We start from the raw sequence: 20,351 nt of genomic DNA, 5'->3' as shown, positions 1-20,351 counted from the left end.
ACCAAGAGCAAGGTCTCATTCCTGAAGTTCCTGAACTTTTATTTACACAGCAGAAAGGTTTTAGACATGCCATTTAGGCAAACACTAGATATTTGTGTAGCTTAGTGGCTCTTAAGCAGGGGAGATTTTGAACCCTGGAAGGTCCTTGTCAATGGCTGGAGACGGTGTTGGGTTGTCACAAGTGCAGGCCGTGGGAGGGGGCGCTGCTGGCATCTGGTGGGTGGAGGCCGGGGATGCGGCTCACCATCGTGCGGTGCCCGGCGCAGCCCCCGCCTCCAGGAGCCATCCGGCCAACATGTCAGCAGTGCCGAAGCTGAGAAACCTGGCCACGCACCGGTGAGCGGTTCAGCAGCAGGGGGCAGAAATTAAACGTGAGGACAAAGCCAGGGCGGTGTAGTGGAAACGGCTTCAGACCCGCAGCTTAGAGGCCCAGATCCTGTTCCCTGGCCTGTTGACTGGCTAGCTGTGTGACCTTGAGTGCATCCCCGGACTTGGCTGAGTCTTGGCTTCCCTGCCCGCGAACAAGGCGGTCTTCACTCACCACTGTTCTCTTAGCCTGAGTTTTATCTATATAACCACACTGGTTATTGTAGCTATAATAGAAGAATGGTCTCTGTTAGCACCTACACGCCGGACCAGAGATCTGTGAGGTCGGGAGGCCAGCCCTGTGGCTTTTTGGCATCAGTGATTTTGCTGTCTTCTCTGTGTTTACAAGCACGCCTCTCACATCCCCAGGTATACGGTTTCTGGAGTTCACATATGCAGGTGCCCCTCATTCCCTTTCTTCTTTATAATCACAGGGTCAGTGCTCCATGTTTACTCCTTTAATTCAAAAAAGAAAACACAAAATCGGGACCAAATTGCACATCTGTTGTTGCTTAAGCTGATTGCCCTCAATGCCTCGCCTCCCTGCCCGCCTGTCTTTAAAGGCTGAGACACAAGAATATCAGTCTCATTAGGCAGAAAATCCCAAGGCCCAAGAGCCCTTTTGGGCCAGGGGAAAAACAGGATGAGAGGGAGAAGAGCTGACTTAATTTCTGGTCCTGATTTCTTTACTTTTTTCTTCCCACTCTGGCTGACATTATAATGGTTCAGACTCCTTAGGCTGGGAGGTATTTGGTTATGCTACGTTCAGGTACTGCCACCTCGTGGTCAATTCTTGTATGACAGTGTCAGTAGACTTGGGTCTTTATAAACTCGAAATAATTAACTCCGTAAATGCGCTGGTCCTGGTGGGTGCTCCCAGAAGGCTGGATTGGGTAACCAGCTTCAGGCGTGGACACAGAGTGACTTCTTGCCTCTCTTGATGTTTGTGGGAACACTTGAGCCTAGAGTCATCAGGGATCTTTGTACTCCTTATGTTACTCCACCCCTCGTTTACGATGCCTGCCGTCATGTAGTTCCCCCTGACTTTCTAGTTTCCTTAGGAACAGCACAGTCTAAGTTTGACCTCCGGCAAGTTTTAGAAAGATAAAATTGTAGTAAGCTGAAATTCAAAATTGCCCAAACCTACGAAGGAAGCTCTAGGAATAATTTCTTCCACTGTGTTTTAAATCGATCTGTGGAGGCAGAGAAGGTGGGACAAATCTTTCTGGGATTTTAAAAGCCAAATGTGTCAGCACACCCGGCTGGCTCAGTCCGGGGAGCGTGCGACTCTTGATCTCGGGGTTGTGAGTTCGAGCCCCACGTTGGGTGGAGAGATGACTTGAAAATAAAATCTTGAAAAAAAGCCAAATGTGTCATGATTTTTGAAATCTTTTCCTATTTTCATTTCCCATTAGTATTTGCTAATCTAAATCTGGGAAAGCCTTGATTTAGTTCATCCGTTTATTGACGTTTTTATGATACTCATACTCTGTTTAAAATCGTTGGCTTAAATTCTGCAGTTTTTTCACTTTGTGCTTTTTTTCTTTATCTCCTTTCTCATGCGGCTCGACAGAAACGTTCACTGTAAGTGACTTGGAATCCTTCACCTTGTTGGTCAGGCAGCAGGCACATCTTTGTGTAGTGAATCAGTGTGTTCAGGACGGGAGGGGTGTGGCCAAGAAGGGCATATCGCATAGTTGTACTTTAATGTAGCTCGCTACTTACCATTATTATTATTGTTGTTATTATTATTATTTCAGCATTAATACTTATGGCCACTAAAGTTGTACAAGAACTTTTCTAAAAGCTGGAAGTACTTATTCCTCTGTATTTTTTCCCAGACTTCAGTGGCTTTTATTATTTTACTATATGCCAACTGGCAGCTTTGCCCAAAATGTGATTTTCATTATATTTTCTTTTCGTCAAGCAGTGCTGATGTCCTCAGGTCTCAGTGTCTGTCTGTCTGTCTTTAATGATGGAAAGATCAGAGCTTTTTAAAATGAATGTTTGGAGGACTGTTTATTCCTTCCCTCCCTGGCATTGCCCCCCCACCCCCCCACCCCATCGCCCCCACCCCCGCCGTGCTCCATCTCGCCGTCTTGAAGCCCCGGGGCAGATGGCAGGGGGTGCAGCGTGGGATATGCTGTGCGCTTTTTCTTACCCAGGGCAACTGCTGATCATACTCCCTTCCGACACCTGCTGCCAGGTGCGACTTACTCCGTGAATGCAGTAACTAAGCCTGGGATCACTGAGGATTAATTCCTTCCTTTCCTTTTTCTCCTCCGAGACGGCCATTGCAGTGAGAGAGAAACGTTGTGAGCGTTGCACCGTCGGGTTCACCGGAAGTGCTTGGGATCATTGCTTGGTGGTATTTCCTCGAAGGAATGCAAGGCTGGGCCTAGGAGCCGGGCTGAGGGTCAGGGCTAGGGATGGAGATAGGGAGCGGCTTCGTTGGCCAGAGATCCATGCAACAAACGGCTTCCTTCTGCGATTCTGAGCTGGGGGCTTTGGGTCCTCCCATGTGGCAGGAGTGACAAGAAGTGCTGGACTTCCGAGAGTCCGCGCCTCCAGCCACCCCAGAATGGAGCCAGCTTCGGTCCCTGGCCAGGGAGGAGCCTGTAGGTGCCCACGCTTGGCACCGCAGACCTTTGGAAGGACAGCTTTTGTCTGCAGTTGAGATCGTGAGACCAGAGACCACAGCTCCGTCTGTTTGTATGTTGTCTAGCGTGTTTGGATTTAATCGGCGTGTGGATAATGATTTGGTTGAAAAGCGAGCTGGTCATCAGTGGCCTGGACATTTCCCTCAACGTAGGGATGCACAGGTGCCTAGAGTTTTGTGTTCGGAGCGTAGATGGCCGAAGAGAAGCACAAAGAGGACGGAGGGACCCGCGCTGTTAACAAAAGGGATCACGATGTCAGAGGAAGGCTCAGTTTGGGGCTCCATGTTTAATTTCTGTCTTCTCACCGAGTCTGCCTCTCTGGAAAGCGTGGAGACTCCCGCGTCCGCATTCACACCTAGCACGGGAGGATGGTGTGCCTGCTTTTATTGGCTCTGTGAAAAGGAACTTGTGAGGGAAGGAGCAAAGACAGTGGATGAAATGCTAAAAGGAAAAATGTCGACGGCTATTTTCGGCTCTCGATTAAAAGAGCTACAAGGCAAAAATAAGCTGCCTAGTAACGGTAGTTTGCTAACCGCAGGAAAGCAATTTTAGAAGCAAATCTGGCCCCAGGGCTGCTGGGAGGATGCTGCAGAGGAGCTGTTTCCAAAGGCTGAGTCGGGGATCAGCTGTGTCCTCTGACTTGAAAGTCACCACGTCTTGTTAGGGTTTATTTGGATAATTAAAACAAATTTTTTTTTCCTGAAAAATATAGAGTATATGTTTATTGTATAAAATATGGGAAATACCAAGCAGCATAAAGAAGGAAATGAAAAATACCCCTACCTACCACTCGCATACGTTTAGGTAACAGGGGCTGTCTGCATTTGGGGTAACCTTTCTTTCCCGGTCTTTCAGGGATGATGGTCTTTCCCAAAGTGTGACATGAAGGGGCGTCCCCCCCATCATCTTCTGTTCTTTGTGCTCATTAAGGAGGTGAAGAGAGATTTGTGACTGTCCAAAGAGCTGTTATGGGCGCCTGGGTGGCTCAGTCAGTTAAGCATCTGTCTTTGGCTCAGGTCATGATCCCAGGGTCCTGGGATCGAGCCCCATGTGGGGCTCTCTGCTCAGCGGGGAGCCTGCTTCTCCCTCTCCCTCCACCTGCCGCTCCCCCTGCTTGTGCTCACTCTCTGTCCAATAAATAAATAAAATCTTTAAAAAAAAACTTTTTTAAAGTAAGGAGCTTTTAAAGAAGTAGCCAGAAGTCTATTTCTTCAATTTTTCAATACTAAAAAAAAATTGTGAGTGCAGCATATTGAAACATACGCATGTATCTATGATGTATGTCTATATAATGGCGTGTCTCTGGAGCACTTAGTAACTCTGTATGTGCTGTAACCTAGAGTGTTCATTTCTTGGCCTCACGGTCCCCGGCCTCCCATGCTGTCACCTCCTGACCCCAGGTGTGTCTCTTGTTTATAGCAGTGACTCTTCGAGAAGACAGTGCCAAGAGGTTGGAGAGGAGAGCGCGCCGAGTGTCTGCATGCCTGTCGGATTATTCGCTAGCCAGCGATAGCGGGGTATTTGAGCCTCCGACCAAAAGGTTAGAAGCTGATCTTCTCCCTCAGCAGACTTCCCACGGTGTTGCTGTTAAGCACAAAATATATGCATACTGGGACTTGTGCATATTGAAACTGTGTGTGTCTCCAAGGCTAGAATCTCTTCCTGGCTTCTCTCAACTTTGGTAGGTTGGGCCTTAGCAACCCGCCAAGAAAACTCCTCTGGCTTCTGTGCGGCGTCTGGAGGTTGGCCCTCCTTCCGTGGTTCGAGGATGACTTCCTCCTGTCTGGCCCTGGTCACTCGAAGGCCTAAGCCCATGAGAGCTGGGAAAGGAGAGCCAGTGGTTAAGAGAGACCTGCCTTTCTAGAAAGGGCATTCATTAGAACTGAATGTTCTCCCTCCTTCCCCTCTTTCCTAAGCTAGAGGAATCACTTTGTAACGGCAAAACACCTTTTGGGATTCTGGGCTTTATTTCGGTTTGGTAAGTTTGATGTCATTGTTTCCTTTCAGGTGTCTGTCAGACATCTCACTTACTGCAAATGGTTTAAGAGTTAGTTTGGAAGTTTGTCCTGAGCAGCGCATGTGGTTTTGAAAGGTGTCCCGAGTCATTTTCTCAAAACCAACAGCACTTTGTAGGCAGGTACCCACGGAGGTGTGTCGTGGGCCTGCTGTGTCCTTTCAGTCACATGAAGAATTTATTTAAGTCGCAACGTAAGAAAGCTCTTCTCGGTAAGAAGCGCCCCAGCACGAGAGAGCTTCTGCCAAAGCGGCAGTCATCGGCTCCCGGGGGACTAACCCCGGTGACTTTCCGGTTTGTTCAGGAGTGAGGATACTGACGAGTCTGCACACGGAGACGCTTGTGGGAATGAAGGGCCCCAGATCCACGTTGGATTTTTGTGAGTACAGGCCACCCCTACCCTGTCGCTCCTAGAGATGATCTGTAGCTCGGCGCCCACCCAGTGACCCACACTTGCAGGCCGGGAGGGATGCGGGGACCCCCACGGTCTGGGTGGCGCTCCCGGCCTGGACACCCCCTCCCTGCCCGCTTCGGTGGCTCACGTGAGGGGACAGAGGTGGCGGGAAGGAGGCCTGGGGAAGAGCGGCTCCACTGCTGTCCCCCCAGCACTGAGGGTCACGGTGGCAGCTGTCCCCTCATGGAGCTGGGCTCCCGGGGCCGTATGCAGGGGGCACGGGACGCCCTGGGCAGTGGCCGCACAGCCGGCCCGGAGTTGCCTCTGTCCGCGGCCGCACGGAGCGTGCGCAGCTGAGGGCCGCTGCTCGAGGTCAGGCGCCAGGAGGTTCCCGCTGCGGGGGGTGCGCAGCCTACGAGCTTCTCTTTCATTTCCTAGGCTCGACAGCGCCGGCGAGTGTCTTCTTGTGAACGTGCTCCAACTGAAGAATTTTGCGGGGCTGGTCATGAAGGAAGACTGCAAGATGTAAGCTGGCTTGGCGGCAGCGGTTTGCCTCGGGGACCCGGGGACCACCCCTGGCCCGCGGTGGCAGCTCCTGGGCCGCCTGCGCACGGCGCGGCTCGCTCACCTGTTCTGCTCGGCACTTGCGGGAGGGCAAAGCCCGTTTGGGAACCTGAGGTCCAAAGTTTATTCCTGATAAGATACCGGGCGGTGTCTGAATAGACCGGATTGGAAGTTTTAAGAAGAGTGGCTGATTAGTGGCGCTCCGCTCTGTGATCCTGCGAAGTGCATGGAGAGGCTTCTCGCCGGGACCAGGGGCCCTTGTCTGAGCGAAGGGGAAGGAAAGTTGCGTTGTTGCCTTTGGAGGGCGCGACCTCTGTGAGCTCCGTGGCCCAAGACGGCTGCCCAGCGGGTCCCACTCGCCAGGCGAAGAGCATGCCAGTCAGGGGCCATTCAAGCCCAAGGGTGCAGTCCCCTTGCATGAGTCTTTACAGACTTGTCCTCTAAAGAGGGCCCTGGCCAAAGGCCTTGGGAGCAACCCGGTTGTAAGTGGCTGAGGGCTCACCCTGGGATTTTGCTCACCCTGATGGCGTCCTTCGCGGCATTCACCAGTGTTTGAGCTTCTCGTTTGTTCCCTGCTGAGAGTGGACAGGGCAGGAAGCCCAGGCTGGTGTGAATGGTCTTGGAGGCGAGGCAGGCAGAGCTTGAAGAGGGAGCCAGGAGGCCACGGAGAGATCAGTGCAGGTGGCTTCCCAAAAAGCTGGTGAAAGCAGGACCTGTTTGACTCCTTCCAAAGTCATAACTACTGACTTGTGAGCCTTTCTCTTTGTGAGCGTTTTTCCCTCCTGATCTCCAGGGGCACGTAAATTCTTTGGGCTTACTCTTAGGTGAGAAAAGGACCTTTTCCAAAAGACTTTAAGGTTCTGCCCGTGGGCATCCGAACAGGGAAACATACATGTATATACGTGTGTGTGGTTCATGCATTTCTTCGCACAGATCTGTCAGTAAGTGTCACCTCTGTTTTTTTCTTCCCTCTTTCTGGTTCCAGACACATCCGCGTCTATTTGCCGCCGATCGACTCTGGCACCCCAAACACTTACTGCTCTAAGGCTCTGGAATTCCAGGCCCCCCTGGTATTTAATGAAATTTTCAGAATCCCTGTGCATTCAAGCATGTTGACGTTGAAGTCACTTCAATTATATATATGTTCAGTGAATCAGCAGCTGCAGGAAGAACTGCTGGTATGTCCCTCCTCCTCCCTCCCCCTCTCTCCCTCCTCCCCCCATTTCCTTTCTGCTCTCCTCCCCCCCCTTCCTTTCTTTGTGTTCCGATCAGTCTTTGTCTCTCTCCTGTCCCTTCTCTTCTTGTCTTCCTGCCTTTTTTGTGTGTGTTTCATTCTTTCTTGTCGCTCCATCTTTTGTCCTCTCTTTGTTTTTGTCTTCTTTATCTTTCTGCCTGCCTCTCTCTCTTCTTTGTCTTGGTCTCTCCCTCCCCTCATTCCTTCCTGTCTCCCTCCTACCCTCCCTCCCCTCCTGCCTTTTTCCTGTGGTGGGTTGCTTAGAAATTGTCATCATGTGAAGCGATCTTTGTAGCTGGGAGTACAGAAAGGGATTTGTCTTGCCAGGTACACTGTACTTTAAATATATTATCTCAACTAATACTTGCAAGACTTCTGTATTGCCCTATATTGCTTCCAGTTGAGGGAACTAAGTGGGGTTGAGAAATTGGGCAAATCAAAGTAGAGGATGGTCAGTTAAATGTGAATTTCAAATAAACTATGGATTCTTTTTTAACATAAGTATGTCCCATGCAATATTTGGGACATACTTAATGCTTTAAAGAAATCCATTGTTTATTTGCAGTTCACATTTACTGGCTGCTCTGTATTTTATCTGGTACTCCTTGAACTAAGACCATGAGCAGCTTGTGTTCAGTGCCCCAACCATGCACTGGCCGGGGCCATGACTTGGAAACCAGGATGGTTTCTTTGTGAGGTTGGAATTTCTCCCCTTGGTCTCACCCCTGGCAGTAGAATTAGATGGTGGCGTTCAGCCAGCCCTGTCTTGTTTCAGAAATCCCTGAGCGACTCCACAGCTCATCAGTGGGCAGACCCTGAGCCTGACCTCCCACCCCCACCCCCAGGTTGTCCACTCTCTGCCCCTGTCCCCCTCCTGGCACCTCCCCATGGGGCCGAAGCAGCGGGCCAGGAGCCTCAAGAAGATCCTCTGCTACCACTTTCATTTTACTGCAGTCCTTTGAAGAGCAATGACACATTCTGCCTTTCCGGTTACGACTGAAGGGCCACCTTGATGTTTTAGAAGATTCCCCTTGGTTGTTAAGGTGAAATCATTCAGTTCTGCCTTTTTTCCCCCCTAAACACTCGCGCAGGGCATTGCTCAGATCAACCTGGCCGACTACGACGGGTCCAGCGAGATGCAGCTGCGCTGGTACGCGGTGCAGGTGTTCAGCAGCTGCGGGCCGCCCAGGGCGAGGGAGAGCGAGCAGCCGGGGGGTGCCGCCGGGGACCCCGCACAAGCTGCCGCCGTGGGAAAGACGGTACGTGTGCCCTCCTCTCCCGCCGCCGCCGCCCGCTGTCACGGGGCTTCGTCTCTCACGAGCGTCTCCGCACACTTAGTGTGGGAGCGTAGCGGTGCCCGAGGGGCAGGTTCAAGGGGAGGCACGGGAGCGGGAGGCCTCGATGCATATGGCCCTTCGTGACGGTGGCTTTAATGCAGGCGAGCGACACACGGGTGGTTTTAACGTTTGCGCCCTCGGAGCTGCACGAGGTGGGCCGGCCACGTCCCGCTGGCACGCGGCGTGCGCTTCTTGGCCCTGGAGAGCCCGCGAGGGCGGCCAGCCACGGCTCAGGGGCGCCCCTGTCCCCCCCGCAGGACGCGGTGACGGCGCTGCTGGCCAGAACCACAGCCCAGCTGCAGGCCGTGGAGCGCGAGCTGGCCGAGGAGCGGGTGAAGCTGGAGTACACGGAGGACGAGGTCCTCGAGATGGAGCGGAAGGAGGAGCTCGCCGAGGCCGTGTCCGAGAGGTACTCGAAGCGGCCCGTCGGCCAAGCCTGCGCTCGGTAGAGGCCGCCCTGCAGCGGCGGCCGCGTAGAGTAGATGGGCGAGCGCCTCGAGGGAACGGACTGCTGTCTGATCCCTTCTGCAGGCACCGTGGTACTGCTTTACTTCCACGTTTTTCCACGAAGAGCGTCCTGTTTCCACAGCTTCCCGCCGCTTCTGAATACCTTTGCCTGAATTTGCTGCAGGGAGGGAAAGGGCATGGCCGAGGGGTGGAGTATGGTATTCGGGGACTGGCGGGAAGCCGGGCGGGGCTGGGAGCCAGGGCTCGGGATGCTGACCTCTTCAGCAGCTGCAGCTGGCTGGTGGGGACACACAGACCGTCTAACTGAAGGCCCTGTCACGTGGTGTCCCCTAGAAAACAGGCCCTTTGACTTGATGGGAAGAGCGCCTGTGTGCGGTCGTGGGCAGCACGTGGGTCCCGTTGGGTGCGTCCGCGGCCGTGCGTGGCGTGCGGCAGGGCACCCGCTCGCGTGACGCGCACTTGGTTTTTTTCAGTTTTGTAAGGAACAGTGTACTTTATTTTTGTGACACTGTAGTTCTGGCGAGGGGTTTTTACCAAATTCAGTGGAGGGTAGGCAGAACGTTTTATGCACGGGAGGAGGAGCAAAGGGAAGGATCCACAAAATGCAAAACACGAAATCCCGGAGAGCTGTTAGCATGGGCTCCACTACACACTAGTACAGTGCACTGGAGAATTCCTGATAGAGAACAGAAGGCAGGGTGGACTGGAGAAGCTGGGGAAGAGAAGAGGAAGGGAAAGAAGGCCACCTGGACACACGTGTTGTGGGTTTTTGCAATATCTGCCTTTAGGAGTTGGCAGGCCGACTCCGTGGACAGCGGCTGCAGCAGCTGCGCCCAGACCAGCCCCCCACACCCGGAGCCCTGCTGCGTTGGCGTCGACCCCCTCCATGGACACGCATTTGCTGGCCAGGCCGATCCCTACAGCCCCAAGAAACTTCAGCCTCCACCTCTGAAGGTAAGTGGAAACGGTCAGGGGGCTTCTGGGGCCCCCTGATGTTCTGCCGCCCAACCCCGGGCACGGCCCTGGAAGGAGGGCGTGTGCGCCCCCCACGTGAGACGGGAGGGGGTGGGTGGACTAGACGGACGAGATGAAGCTGACAGGCTCCAGTGCGAGAGTAGAACGGTGTGGCTTACCTGCAGACACTCCCCGTGACCGTGACCGTGGTGACGGTGTGGTGGGAAATGGACCGTGCTGTCGGATCGGGGGGCCATAGACAAGGGGGCATTTCACGGAGAGCCGAGGGAAGGAAGGGAAGGGCTGAGTCTGTAAATGGCTCAAAATGGGCACAGCAGGTACCATAGACATGTCTCTCCACTCTCAATTGAAAAGAAAGGGGCGCCTGGGTGGCTCAGATGGTTAAGCGTCTGCCTTCAGCTCAGGTCATGATCCCAGGGTCCTGGGATCGAGCCCCGCATCGGGCTCCTGGCTCAGCAGGGAGCCTGCTTCTCCCTCTCTGTCTGCCTCTCCCCCTGCTCTCATGCTCTCTCTTTCCTTCTGTATCTCTGTGTCTCAAATGAATAAATAAAATTTAAAAAAAAAGAAAAAAGACAGCTACAGCTAGAAAGGGCAGATTGGTACTCCATGTTTCCCGGTGATGGCCTGTTCCCATCTTCAGGGCCCCGTACGGCTCAGGAGGTCTCATGTGTGATCGCTTGGAAGTGTCTCATCTCTTTGCTCCCTTTGCGACATTAGGCGCTACAAAGTGCCCCTTCGCCCCTTCTGTTCACCCAATCTTAGCTGTGCTCACGGCCACATCTTCAGCGAGGAAGTCTTTCATGTTTGCCGTGACAGAGTCTGATGAAGCCTGTGAGGTTGGGAGACACTGAATCCATGCTCTATGGAAAGTTTTTTCCCAAACTGTTCAACTCCTCGAAACGTTTTATCACCATGGGCCCCACTGTCACCCCAAAGCACAAGTCCCGAGAGACGTGGCGTCAGCTTCCCAAGCTGCACACGTGCGTGCGACCCCTCTAAAGGAGCTGTTCTGTGGCCCAGCCTCCCAGTGGTTGCTGGTGGTCAGCGTTTTAAGACCTTTAAAAGCATGGGCTCAAATGGGGGAGGGGGCTGTGGGAGGCAAGTTTGGTGTGTTGTCGTCATCCCCACCCCCACCCCCACCCCCACCCCCGATTTTAATTTTGAAATACTTCAGATCTACAGACAGGTTGCTAGAGTAATAGAACAAATACCCACATGCCCTTCACTGGAGCTCCCCAGCTGTTCGTTCTTGACCACGTTTGTGTTCTCTCTTTGCGTGCGCACGTGGGTAGGCGCTAGGCCGTGCAGATGCAACAGTGAAGAAAATAAACGGGAAATCCTGCCCTCCAGGAGGAGGCAGGCAACAGCATCACTCAGGAAAACACAGCAGGCTTGAGAAGAGGGGCTGCTGGAGGACTAGATGGTAGGGAAGGTGGGGTTTGCGTTTTTAGAAAGATTTCCTATTTTAGAAGGGGTTTATATTTAGAAATAGAGGTTTGCACTTATATTTTAGATCGGGATCGTAAAGCGGTGCAGCTTCTATGGATAACAGCATGGAGGTTCCTCAAAAATTTAAAAATAAGGGGCGCCTGGGTGGCTCAGTTTTTAAGCGTCTGCCTTCAGCTCAGGTCATGATCCCAGGGTCCTGGGATCGAGCCCCATATCAGGCTCCCGGCTCGGCGGGAAGCCTGCTTCTCCCTCTCCCACTCCCCCTGCTTGTGTTCCCTCTCTCGCTGTGTCTCTCTTTGTCAAATAAATAAATAAAATCTTAAAAAAGAAAATTTAAAAATAGAACTCCTGTGTGATCCAGCAATCCCACTTCTGGATATATCCAAAAGAATGGACATGAGGGTCTCCAAGTATTTGCACGCCCATGTTCCTAGCAGCATTATTCAGGATAGCCTAGAGATAGAAGCACCCCGAGAGTCCATCTTCGGATGAATGGATAAGGAAAAGGTGGTCTGTCCATACAGTGGAATATCATTCAGCCTTAAAAAGGGGGCGCCTGGGTGGCTCAGTTGGTTGGGCGACTGCCTTCGGCTCAGGTCATGATCCTGGAGTCCCGGGATCGAGTCCCGCATCGGGCTCCCTGCTTGGCAGGGAGTCTGCTTCTCCCTCTGACCCTCCTCCCTCTCATGCTGTCTGTCTCTCATTCTCTCTCTCAAATGAATAAATAAAATCTTTAAAAAAAAAAAAAAGGAAGGAAATCCTCTTACATTCTACAACATAGGCAAACCTTAAAGACATTGTGCTAAGTGAAATAAGCCAGCCACGGAAGGGCGAATACTGCGTGATTCCACATACAGGAGGTCGCTAGAGTATTCAGATTCATATGGACAGCAAGTACAAAGGTGGTCGGTAGGGGACAGGAGGATGGGGAGTTGTTTCATGGGCTCAGAGTCAGTTTGGGAAGATGAAAAAGTTCTAGAGCTCTGTTTCCCAACCATGTGAATATATTGAACACTACTGAACTATACACTGAAAAATGGTTAAGGTAAATTTTATGTGTTTTTTACAATGAAAAAGAATGAAAGGTCGTGGAAGCCTCACTGAGAAAGCAGTTTTTGAGCAGAAGCCTTAAGGCAGGAGTCTCAGGAGCCTTGTGCGGGGCTGGGGAAGAGCATTCAGGTACAGAGAGCTGCAAGTGCAGGCCCACAGGTGGGGGTGTGGGGGGACTGATGAGAGAACAGCAGCGAGACCAGTGTGGGGCAGGGGGTTGTCAGAGCCAATGATAGAGGGAAGGGAAAAGACCAAATCATGTAGGGCCCACTCCAGACTCTCCCTTTTCTCTGAGATGATTGGGAAAGTGGTGGGTGGTTTTGAGCCCAGGGTTGACGTGATCTGACTTAAGGTTTTCCGTGGATTTTTCTTTCCTTCTTTTTTTTTTTTTTTGAGAGAGTGTGCATGCGAGTGGGTGGGGCGGTGGGGGGAGAGGGTGAGAATAGCCCAAGCAGACTCCACACTGAGTGCAGAGCCCAACACAGGGCTGGATCTCATGACCCTGAGATCATGACCTGAGCTGAAATCAAGATTTGGACGCTTAACCAACTGAGCCACCCAGGCGCCCCGTGATTTTTCCTTTTCTAAAATAATTTTTTGGCATGAAATTTATAGAAAATGAAGTGAACTTATTTCACAGTGAACAGTTCAGGGGCATTTAGTATGTTCACAATGTGGGCAACCACCACTCTGTCTAGTTCCGAAACATTTCCATCATCCCTAAGTAAAGCCTCGCACCTATGAGACTGTCACTCCCCAAGCCCCTGGCAACCATCGATCTGCTTTCTGCCTAGGAATTTGCCTGTTCTGGGAGCTTCTCTCTGTTTCATGGCTGAGTAGTATTTCCTTGATTGGTATGCCTCCCTTTGTTCATCCATCCATCTATGCATGGACATTCGGACTGTCTTTACCTTTTGGCTACATGAATAACGCTGCTGTGAATGTTTGCGTGCAAGTATTTGTTTGCACACCCGTTTTCAGTTATCTTGAGTGAATGTCTAGGAGTGGAATTGCTGGGTCTAACTTCAGCTTTACCAGGATCTCCCGTGTTGCTGGATTGAGAAGAGACTGAAGGGGGGGAAGGAGATGTGGAATTGGGGAGACCGGCCGAAAGCTTCCTGTGCCAGTTGGGCATGAGATGATGGTGACCCAAAGGGAAGTCTGATGAAAAGTGGTCAAAGCATGCGTCCTCATGGGGCACCTGGGTGGCTCAGTTAGTTAAGCATCTGCCTTCGGCTCAGGTCTGGGATCGAGCCCCGCATCGGGCTCCCTGCTCAGGGGGAAGCGTGCTTCTCCCTCTGCTGCTCCCCCTGCTTGTGCTTTCTCTCTCTCTTTCTGTCAAATAAATAAATAAAATCTTTAAAAAAAAAAACAAAAAACAAGCTTCATCATAAACCTGGAGCCAGTAGGATTTGGTCTCGGACTACATACAGTGTGTACGAAAGAGAGCAGAGTCCAGGATGGCACGAAGATTTTTTTTTTTTTTTTTTTTGGCACGAACAATTGGAGAGTAGAGATGATTCTTGTAGGAGGAGATGCGTGTGTAGCGGGGAGGAATATCAAAAATCGTTTTGGACATCAGCGTGAAATGTCAGTTAGAACTCTGAGTGGAAAAGACCAGGGAGGTTCATGTGAAGCTTATTGCTCATGTTCTAGAAAAAGTCGTGGTAATAATGAACTACTCTCTAGGTCGATAAAGAAACCAACACAGAAGATGTCTTCCCAGAAGAAGTAGCGAGTCTTCCGAAGGAGAGGCCCAGCCGCAGGGCTCGCGGGTCGCCTTTCGTTCGGAGTAGCACAATTGTGCGTTCGCAGACCTTCTCCCCTGGGGCACGAAGCCAGTACGTTTGCAGAGTAAGTTGAAATTCCTTTGCCTCTTGACTGGAACGTTTTCTTTTTTTTTTTTTCCCCTTTGTCATGTTTTATTTTTACTGTTCACGCTGAAAGACCTGTGTGTTCCCCCAAGTGCCGATAATGCGCAGCCGCACGGGGGGCTATGCGATCGGTATGGTGGCCCATCTACCCCTCGCCCATGCCTATCTCACTCTGGATTTCTTCAAGATTCTGATACATTTCTCCCCGGATTTTCAGTTTGTATGTGTACCAACTCATGTTCGGGAAGCAGGGCGAGTAGGAGTAACAGGTTGGAACAGGGAATATCCTGAATTGGGTGGAAATTGTTAAGTCAGGCCACTGAGTGGTCCGAAGTCCTGAAGTGCAGCTTAGCTGGGTCCCAGGGCGGACGGCAGCCTTGAAAACTCGGGGCACTGAGACAGGGTTCTGACCCCCCAGCCCGTAAATTCTCACCCCAAGGTGATGGCAGGAGACGTCGCGTGGTTCTCAGCCTGGGCTGTACCGTGCAGTGAAGTCGTGGAGGCGGGCGCTTCACAGAATGCTGGTGCCTGGGTTCCACCCCCAAGGTTCACTGCGGGTCAGGGTGGGGCCTGGACGTCAGAGCTTGGGGAAGAGCCCTGGTGCTTCTGCTGCGGAGAACCCCGCTGCGGTCCTTGAGGATAGGACGGAGGTTGGAGGTTGGCTGGCAGTGTTTGTGTGACGGTGACAGGACGGATTCGGACAGAGAAGGCAGTTGGAAGGGTAAATGGTCACGACACAGTGGCCTGACGGGGCTGTTTGGATCGAGGAGAGCTTTGACCCTTCCCGCCTCCGAACTGGGCTCGTTGAAGTAAAGCCCCTTCCCTTGACGGGGACTGCCAAGGAGCTGGCTCTGGTTGGGCAAAACCAAAGCTGAGTCATACGAGAGAAAGGGGCTCAGACGTGTGCTAGAGACACCGGGAGTATGGTTCAGGGGCCCCCTGGCCCGTGCTCAGGGTCAGGAACTTGCTGGGACCCACAGAACTCGGCAAAGCCGTTAGATTCACTGTTGTGGTTTATTACGGTGAAAGGACGTAGACCAAGGTCAGCAGAGGGAAGAGGCACGTCGGGCAGCACTCAGGAGAGACCTGCCGCAGGCCTCCGGGTCTCTTCCAGCGGGACTGTGCGGATGGTCTGGTCACCTGTCACTGCTGGGAGAGGCTGCGCGCGTGGAGTATTGCCAACCGGGGGTTTTGTGGAAGGTTGGTCACACAGGCAGAGCTGACTGCCTGCATGCCTGACCTTCGTCTCTAGAGGTCAAGCTGATGGCCTAAGGCCCCCGCTATAAGTCACATTGTTAGCAGAGACTGTGTGGCCTGGCTCGAGGTCCCCAGGTAAACAGAGACACTCAGGCAGGACATCCCAGGGGGTCACGGGTCACTTCCCAGGAGCTGGGCAAGGACCAAACCTTTCTTGGAGCAAGGTTAATCCTTTATCCCACGGCGGGAGTGGGGGGTCCCAAGCTGCCCCTGGGCCATTTGCAAGACCTGCTGCGCGTCTCCCCACAGAAGCCAGGTGTCCCGTCGTGGCTGCCCTGGGTCCCACGGCATCCGGCTCGGGCACCCCCGCCCCATGAGGCTGCAGCCCCGTGGGGGCTCGTGCTTAACCAGACACCTACCCGGAGGCGCCAGACCCAGGGCTGCCCTCAGGTCCCTTCCCCACTGTGGGCTGTTGCCGACCCACCACCGAGTGGGCTCGGGTCCGCTGGGTGAGAAGGGCGGTGCAGGGAAGGAGGAAGTCCTCTACCTCCCCAGAGGAAGGTGTCCGGCTCCTGTGCGGGTTCTGTGCCCTGCGTGTAAGAGCATGCATGTCCGGGGGACGCTGGGAGAGGCTTCTTCGTTCTTACCTGTCGGTCACGCTGGAGGGAGGGCGCGTATACGCCGCCGTGCCCTGGCCTTTCCGGAGTATTTGGGGTTAGTTGGCGTGGAAAAGAAGGCCACGAAGGCAAGGACTTTGCCTTTCCCACAGATACGCTTTGATCCAGAAGCAAGAAGCCGCCGCCGAAGGTCTTGGCTCCCATAAAGAAGGCGTTACTTCTTTGTCTTTTTAGACGCAGACCTTTTCCCTCGACGGCAGAGTGGGTGTCAGTGCCGCTGGCTTGTCCTCCTACCAGGAGCGGGGTCTCTTTTTGGAAAGTCATTGTTCCCCAGCTCTTGGCAAAGCCAGGAACAGAGCGAATGAGGAGGACGTGTAACGTGGAGGGCGGTGGGGGGTCGGTTTGCTTATTTGGTCTGTTCCGGGTTGTCTTTAGTTTTACTTGGTGCTTGGCGTGGGGGACGTTGCGTCCTCACTGAGACCAGAAGGCTTGGTAGACGTGCCAGCTGTTGTCCGTGCGTTTGGGTCCCCGTGAGGAGAAGTGAAGTCACGCAGTTCAGCTACGCAGAGAGAATGAAGATTGCACTTCTGAGAAAGTGTTTCTGAACATCATTCTTTTTGGCACAGCTTTATCGTAGTGACAGCGACAGTTCGACGCTGCCCCGGAAGTCCCCGTTTGTCCGAAACACCCTGGAAAGACGGACCCTCCGCTATAAGCAGGTGCGTGCCACGTAAACTAATACGGAGCCTGGACTCAGCCTGGGAGCTATTTTTACAGAACTTAGAAGGTAGTATTTTAGGTAACATTAATTTAAAGGTAATATGTTTGTTTTTTAAAAAGGTATTTATTTCCTTATCGAGGTATAATTCTCAGAAGCGTAATGTCAAAATGTTACCACTCTTAATTTCCTAGGATAACATCATGATCTGAGATAATTCATGATCTTTACCTTTTTAAATATCATAAATTAACAAAGAGCCAACCAACCTATACAGAAGACTCTCTTTTGACGAGGGAGTATGTATAGTTGAGAAATTGGTGCTTTTCAGCATAGAGCAGTCTTCTGCAAAGGCCTGTCCTGCTGCTTGCATTTACTTTACCCAGCGAGTGTTTCCTCCACACGGCGTCAGTTTACAGAGTTTTGCTGCTTTCTGTTTGTAAGCGAGTAGTTCCTTGTCTTTTTCAGGCTAAGATTCTTTTAAAGAGATAGTAGTAGATCCAACTGTCTGTGTGCTGCCTGTGTTTAGAGCGCTGTTGACACCTCGGACTGGGTCACTGTTGTGGGGACTGCCCTGCGCGCCCCCCCCCCCCACCTTGTGACGGCCAAACGTGTCTCCAGACGCTGCCCAGCGCCCCCTGGAGGGCCAAGTCATCCCTGGTTGAGAACCGCCGAGCTCTGCTATGAATTGAGCAGTGCTTTTAAGTGAACTTGTACTTCTTAAATCGTACCATATCTTTGCATTCCAGTTCCGTACGTGGGCAGAATAGTGTCACGTGTGTGTAAAAAGCCTACAGTTATCCAGCGCACTGAGCAACGCTGGTGTGTGTTACAGTAACTGCCTTTCCTGAGGTCGTTTCCCTTTGGATGGGAAGTAACTGTTCTCAGCGCCACACAAAAAAGTCTTCTCTCATCTTAGTTTTCTTACACATGGCAGGTTTGCTTACTTGAGGCTCATATGGGGAGGAAAGGTTTTGACAGCTTGTGTGTAGTGAATGTATAATCTTAAACAAAAAGCACTCAGAGGGCTTGCGACGTGCTTTTCCCCCTTTATACCATGGATCATTTAAGATTTTCCAGTATATTTTTTCTACTTTTTACAGTGGCTGTATTTTATGCTGACCTTATAATTCACTTAATCCGTTTTCTCTTGTTATATATTTAGGTTTTCTCTGTCCTGAACTTGAATTGCATCACTTTTGCATGTCATGAGTTGTGCCTTTCAAAGGCAAGTCAAAATGAAATTTCAGAGCCAAAGAAAATGCGTGGCTTGATGTGTATTGTCAAGTAGAACTTCAGAAAGATTGTACCCATTCTTTATTTACTTACTTGTAAGGTTATACCCGTTTTTGACCCCACCAGCTCCATATGGGATGGTCTCTTTCTCCCCACTTTTGCAAACGCGCACGGGTCACCATTAAAGCAGACCATTGGCGTCACTAACTTGATATTGAACTGGAGACTTAATCTCGCCCAAATCTGGTTGACACCGGCCACACGTAGAGAGACACCCGTCCCCATTCGTTGTGGAAGGACCTCGCAGACGGCCGCGGCGCCCCGGTGCCGGCCCAGCGTGTGTGCTCACAGCTGCCGTCTCCCGCAGCCCTGCAGGTCCTCCCTGGCCGAGCTCATGGCCCGCACCTCCCTGGACCTGGAGCTGGATCTCCAGGCCTCCCGAACGCGGCAGAGGCAGCTGAACGAGGAGATCTGCACCCTGCGTGAACTGAGGCAGCGGCTAGAAGACGCGCAGCTCCGGGGCCAGACGGACCTCCCCCACTGGGTGCTGCGGGACGAGCGATTCCGGAGCCTGCTGAAGGAAGCAGAGAGGCAGGTGAGAGGCCGGGGCCCTGCCTGGAGAGACCTGCCACGGAGTCCCTCTGGTGTGCTGGGCCCGCCTGGTCGTGACGATGGAGCCGTGCTGTAAACACTCCGAGTGCTCGTCTGAAGGAGCTGGGTTTCTCCCTCCCCATGCGGGCCAGGCAGCTGGTGTTCCCAGTGGCAATGACAGCTGCCTCGGGTGGGGGGCTGCTGGAAGGAAGGCTCCCCGACCCCCCTCTGGCACGGCCACCCTCCGCTTTGTAGTGGAATGTTCCGGGTCCGGTGTCTGCCGGGCGTGACCCCAGGGGCCCCAGTAGCTCCTGTGAAGATTCCCTGTAGCAGGCGTGTGTGTGGATGGGGCAGGCCTTTCTCCCCTCGGGAGCCCAGGGCTGGGAGTAGCTTTGTTCCTTCTTCCTTAAAACTAGAAGTAAAAATGTCTCGTTCATCCAATGGTGCCGTTCCAGACAAGACAGACCCAACCTGACTTCCATCAAGAACAGGCAGCTGAGAAGATGCTGAAGAAGGCCTCCAAAGGGGTCTGCCAGCTGCGTGGGCAGAAGCGCAGAGAGCCCATCCAGGTGCAGACCTTCAGGTAGGGAAGGCCGCAGGCCCCACTTGCTTGCTTTCCTTTCACTGCCATACCTTCGCCGTCATAGAAAGGGAGTATTTTTAAAAAACCCACGGGCAGTTCAGAATAAAACCAGAATCCCCACTGCTAAGAGCATTTTGACTTGTTCTTCTCTTGATCCTTTTTGTCTAGACACTGGTTTTCTTCATGCTGCTTGTCATAATGCGGCTTCGAGTTTGCATTTTGCTTTTTTTTTTTAATAAAAATACCCTGTGTTTCCGCATAATCTGTTGTCTTTTTTGGCTGTAATGTTTCATCTAAGATATAATTTGCCTAACTACTCTATTTTATAACCTTCCTTCCAAATACTTGCTATTGTGAACAATATATATCTATTCACACGTATTACCTTTGCCTTTTTACCTAACTTTTGATTGAAGCATAACAGACGTACAGGAAAGCGTGCATTTTGTATGTGTGAAGCAGTTCGGTGAGACGTCCCAACTCTGCACGGCAAGAATCGAACACTGTCGGCGCCCCCCCCCCCCCTTGATTTCCCACACCAGAATAACCACAGTTTTGAATTTGAATGGCGTACGTTAGTTTTCCCTGTTTTTGTTTTTCGTATGAGGAGAATTAACAGCGACATCTAGATTCTTTTGTGTCTGACTTTTTAAAAAATCAAGGCAAAATTCACATAGCATACAAGTCACCGTTTTAAAGTGAGTGACTCCACGGCATTTAGTGTAGTCACAGTGAGGTGGAACCGCCCCCCCTGTCCAGTTCCAGAACATTCCTTCACCCCCGAAGGAAACCCCGTCCCCATGAAGCGGCCACTCCCCGTTGCCCCCTCCCCACAGCCCCTGGCCCCCCCCCCTCCCACCGCCCCAGGCTGCTTTCGCTCTCTCTGGCTTTGCCAGTTCTGGGCGCTCCATGTAAGTGGAGTCCCGCACTATGTGATCGTTTGTGCTTGGCTGCTTTGACTTAGGATAATGTGTTAGAACCTCAGTCCTTTTTATGGCTGAATAATATGTGTCTTTTAGCCTTA

At 52.2% G+C, this 20,351-nt stretch overlaps 1 protein-coding gene across 2 annotated transcripts in view; it reads left to right on the top strand.

Annotated features, from left to right (window-relative positions):
• The window catches only part of WWC3 (WWC family member 3), a 113,660-nt gene that overhangs the window by 89,929 nt on the left and 3,380 nt on the right, over positions 1–20,351 (top strand). For both annotated transcript variants that reach the window (XM_081809196.1, XM_081809197.1), the window contains exons 12-22: positions 4,446–4,566; positions 5,345–5,419; positions 5,873–5,959; positions 6,984–7,176; positions 8,324–8,491; positions 8,827–8,978; positions 9,826–9,991; positions 14,201–14,365; positions 16,826–16,918; positions 18,521–18,748; positions 19,200–19,327. In XM_081809196.1, the coding sequence (XP_081665322.1) occupies positions 4,446–4,566; positions 5,345–5,419; positions 5,873–5,959; positions 6,984–7,176; positions 8,324–8,491; positions 8,827–8,978; positions 9,826–9,991; positions 14,201–14,365; positions 16,826–16,918; positions 18,521–18,748; positions 19,200–19,327 (1,576 nt within the window). The remainder of the gene's footprint in view (positions 1–4,445; positions 4,567–5,344; positions 5,420–5,872; positions 5,960–6,983; positions 7,177–8,323; positions 8,492–8,826; positions 8,979–9,825; positions 9,992–14,200; positions 14,366–16,825; positions 16,919–18,520; positions 18,749–19,199; positions 19,328–20,351) is intronic.

Source organism: Leptonychotes weddellii, chromosome X (assembly GCF_054177405.1).
Source record: "Leptonychotes weddellii isolate Sample4059 chromosome X, ASM5417740v2, whole genome shotgun sequence".
Taxonomy (NCBI): Eukaryota; Metazoa; Chordata; class Mammalia; order Carnivora; family Phocidae; genus Leptonychotes; species Leptonychotes weddellii.
This window is presented reverse-complemented; position numbering and strand designations above follow the sequence as displayed.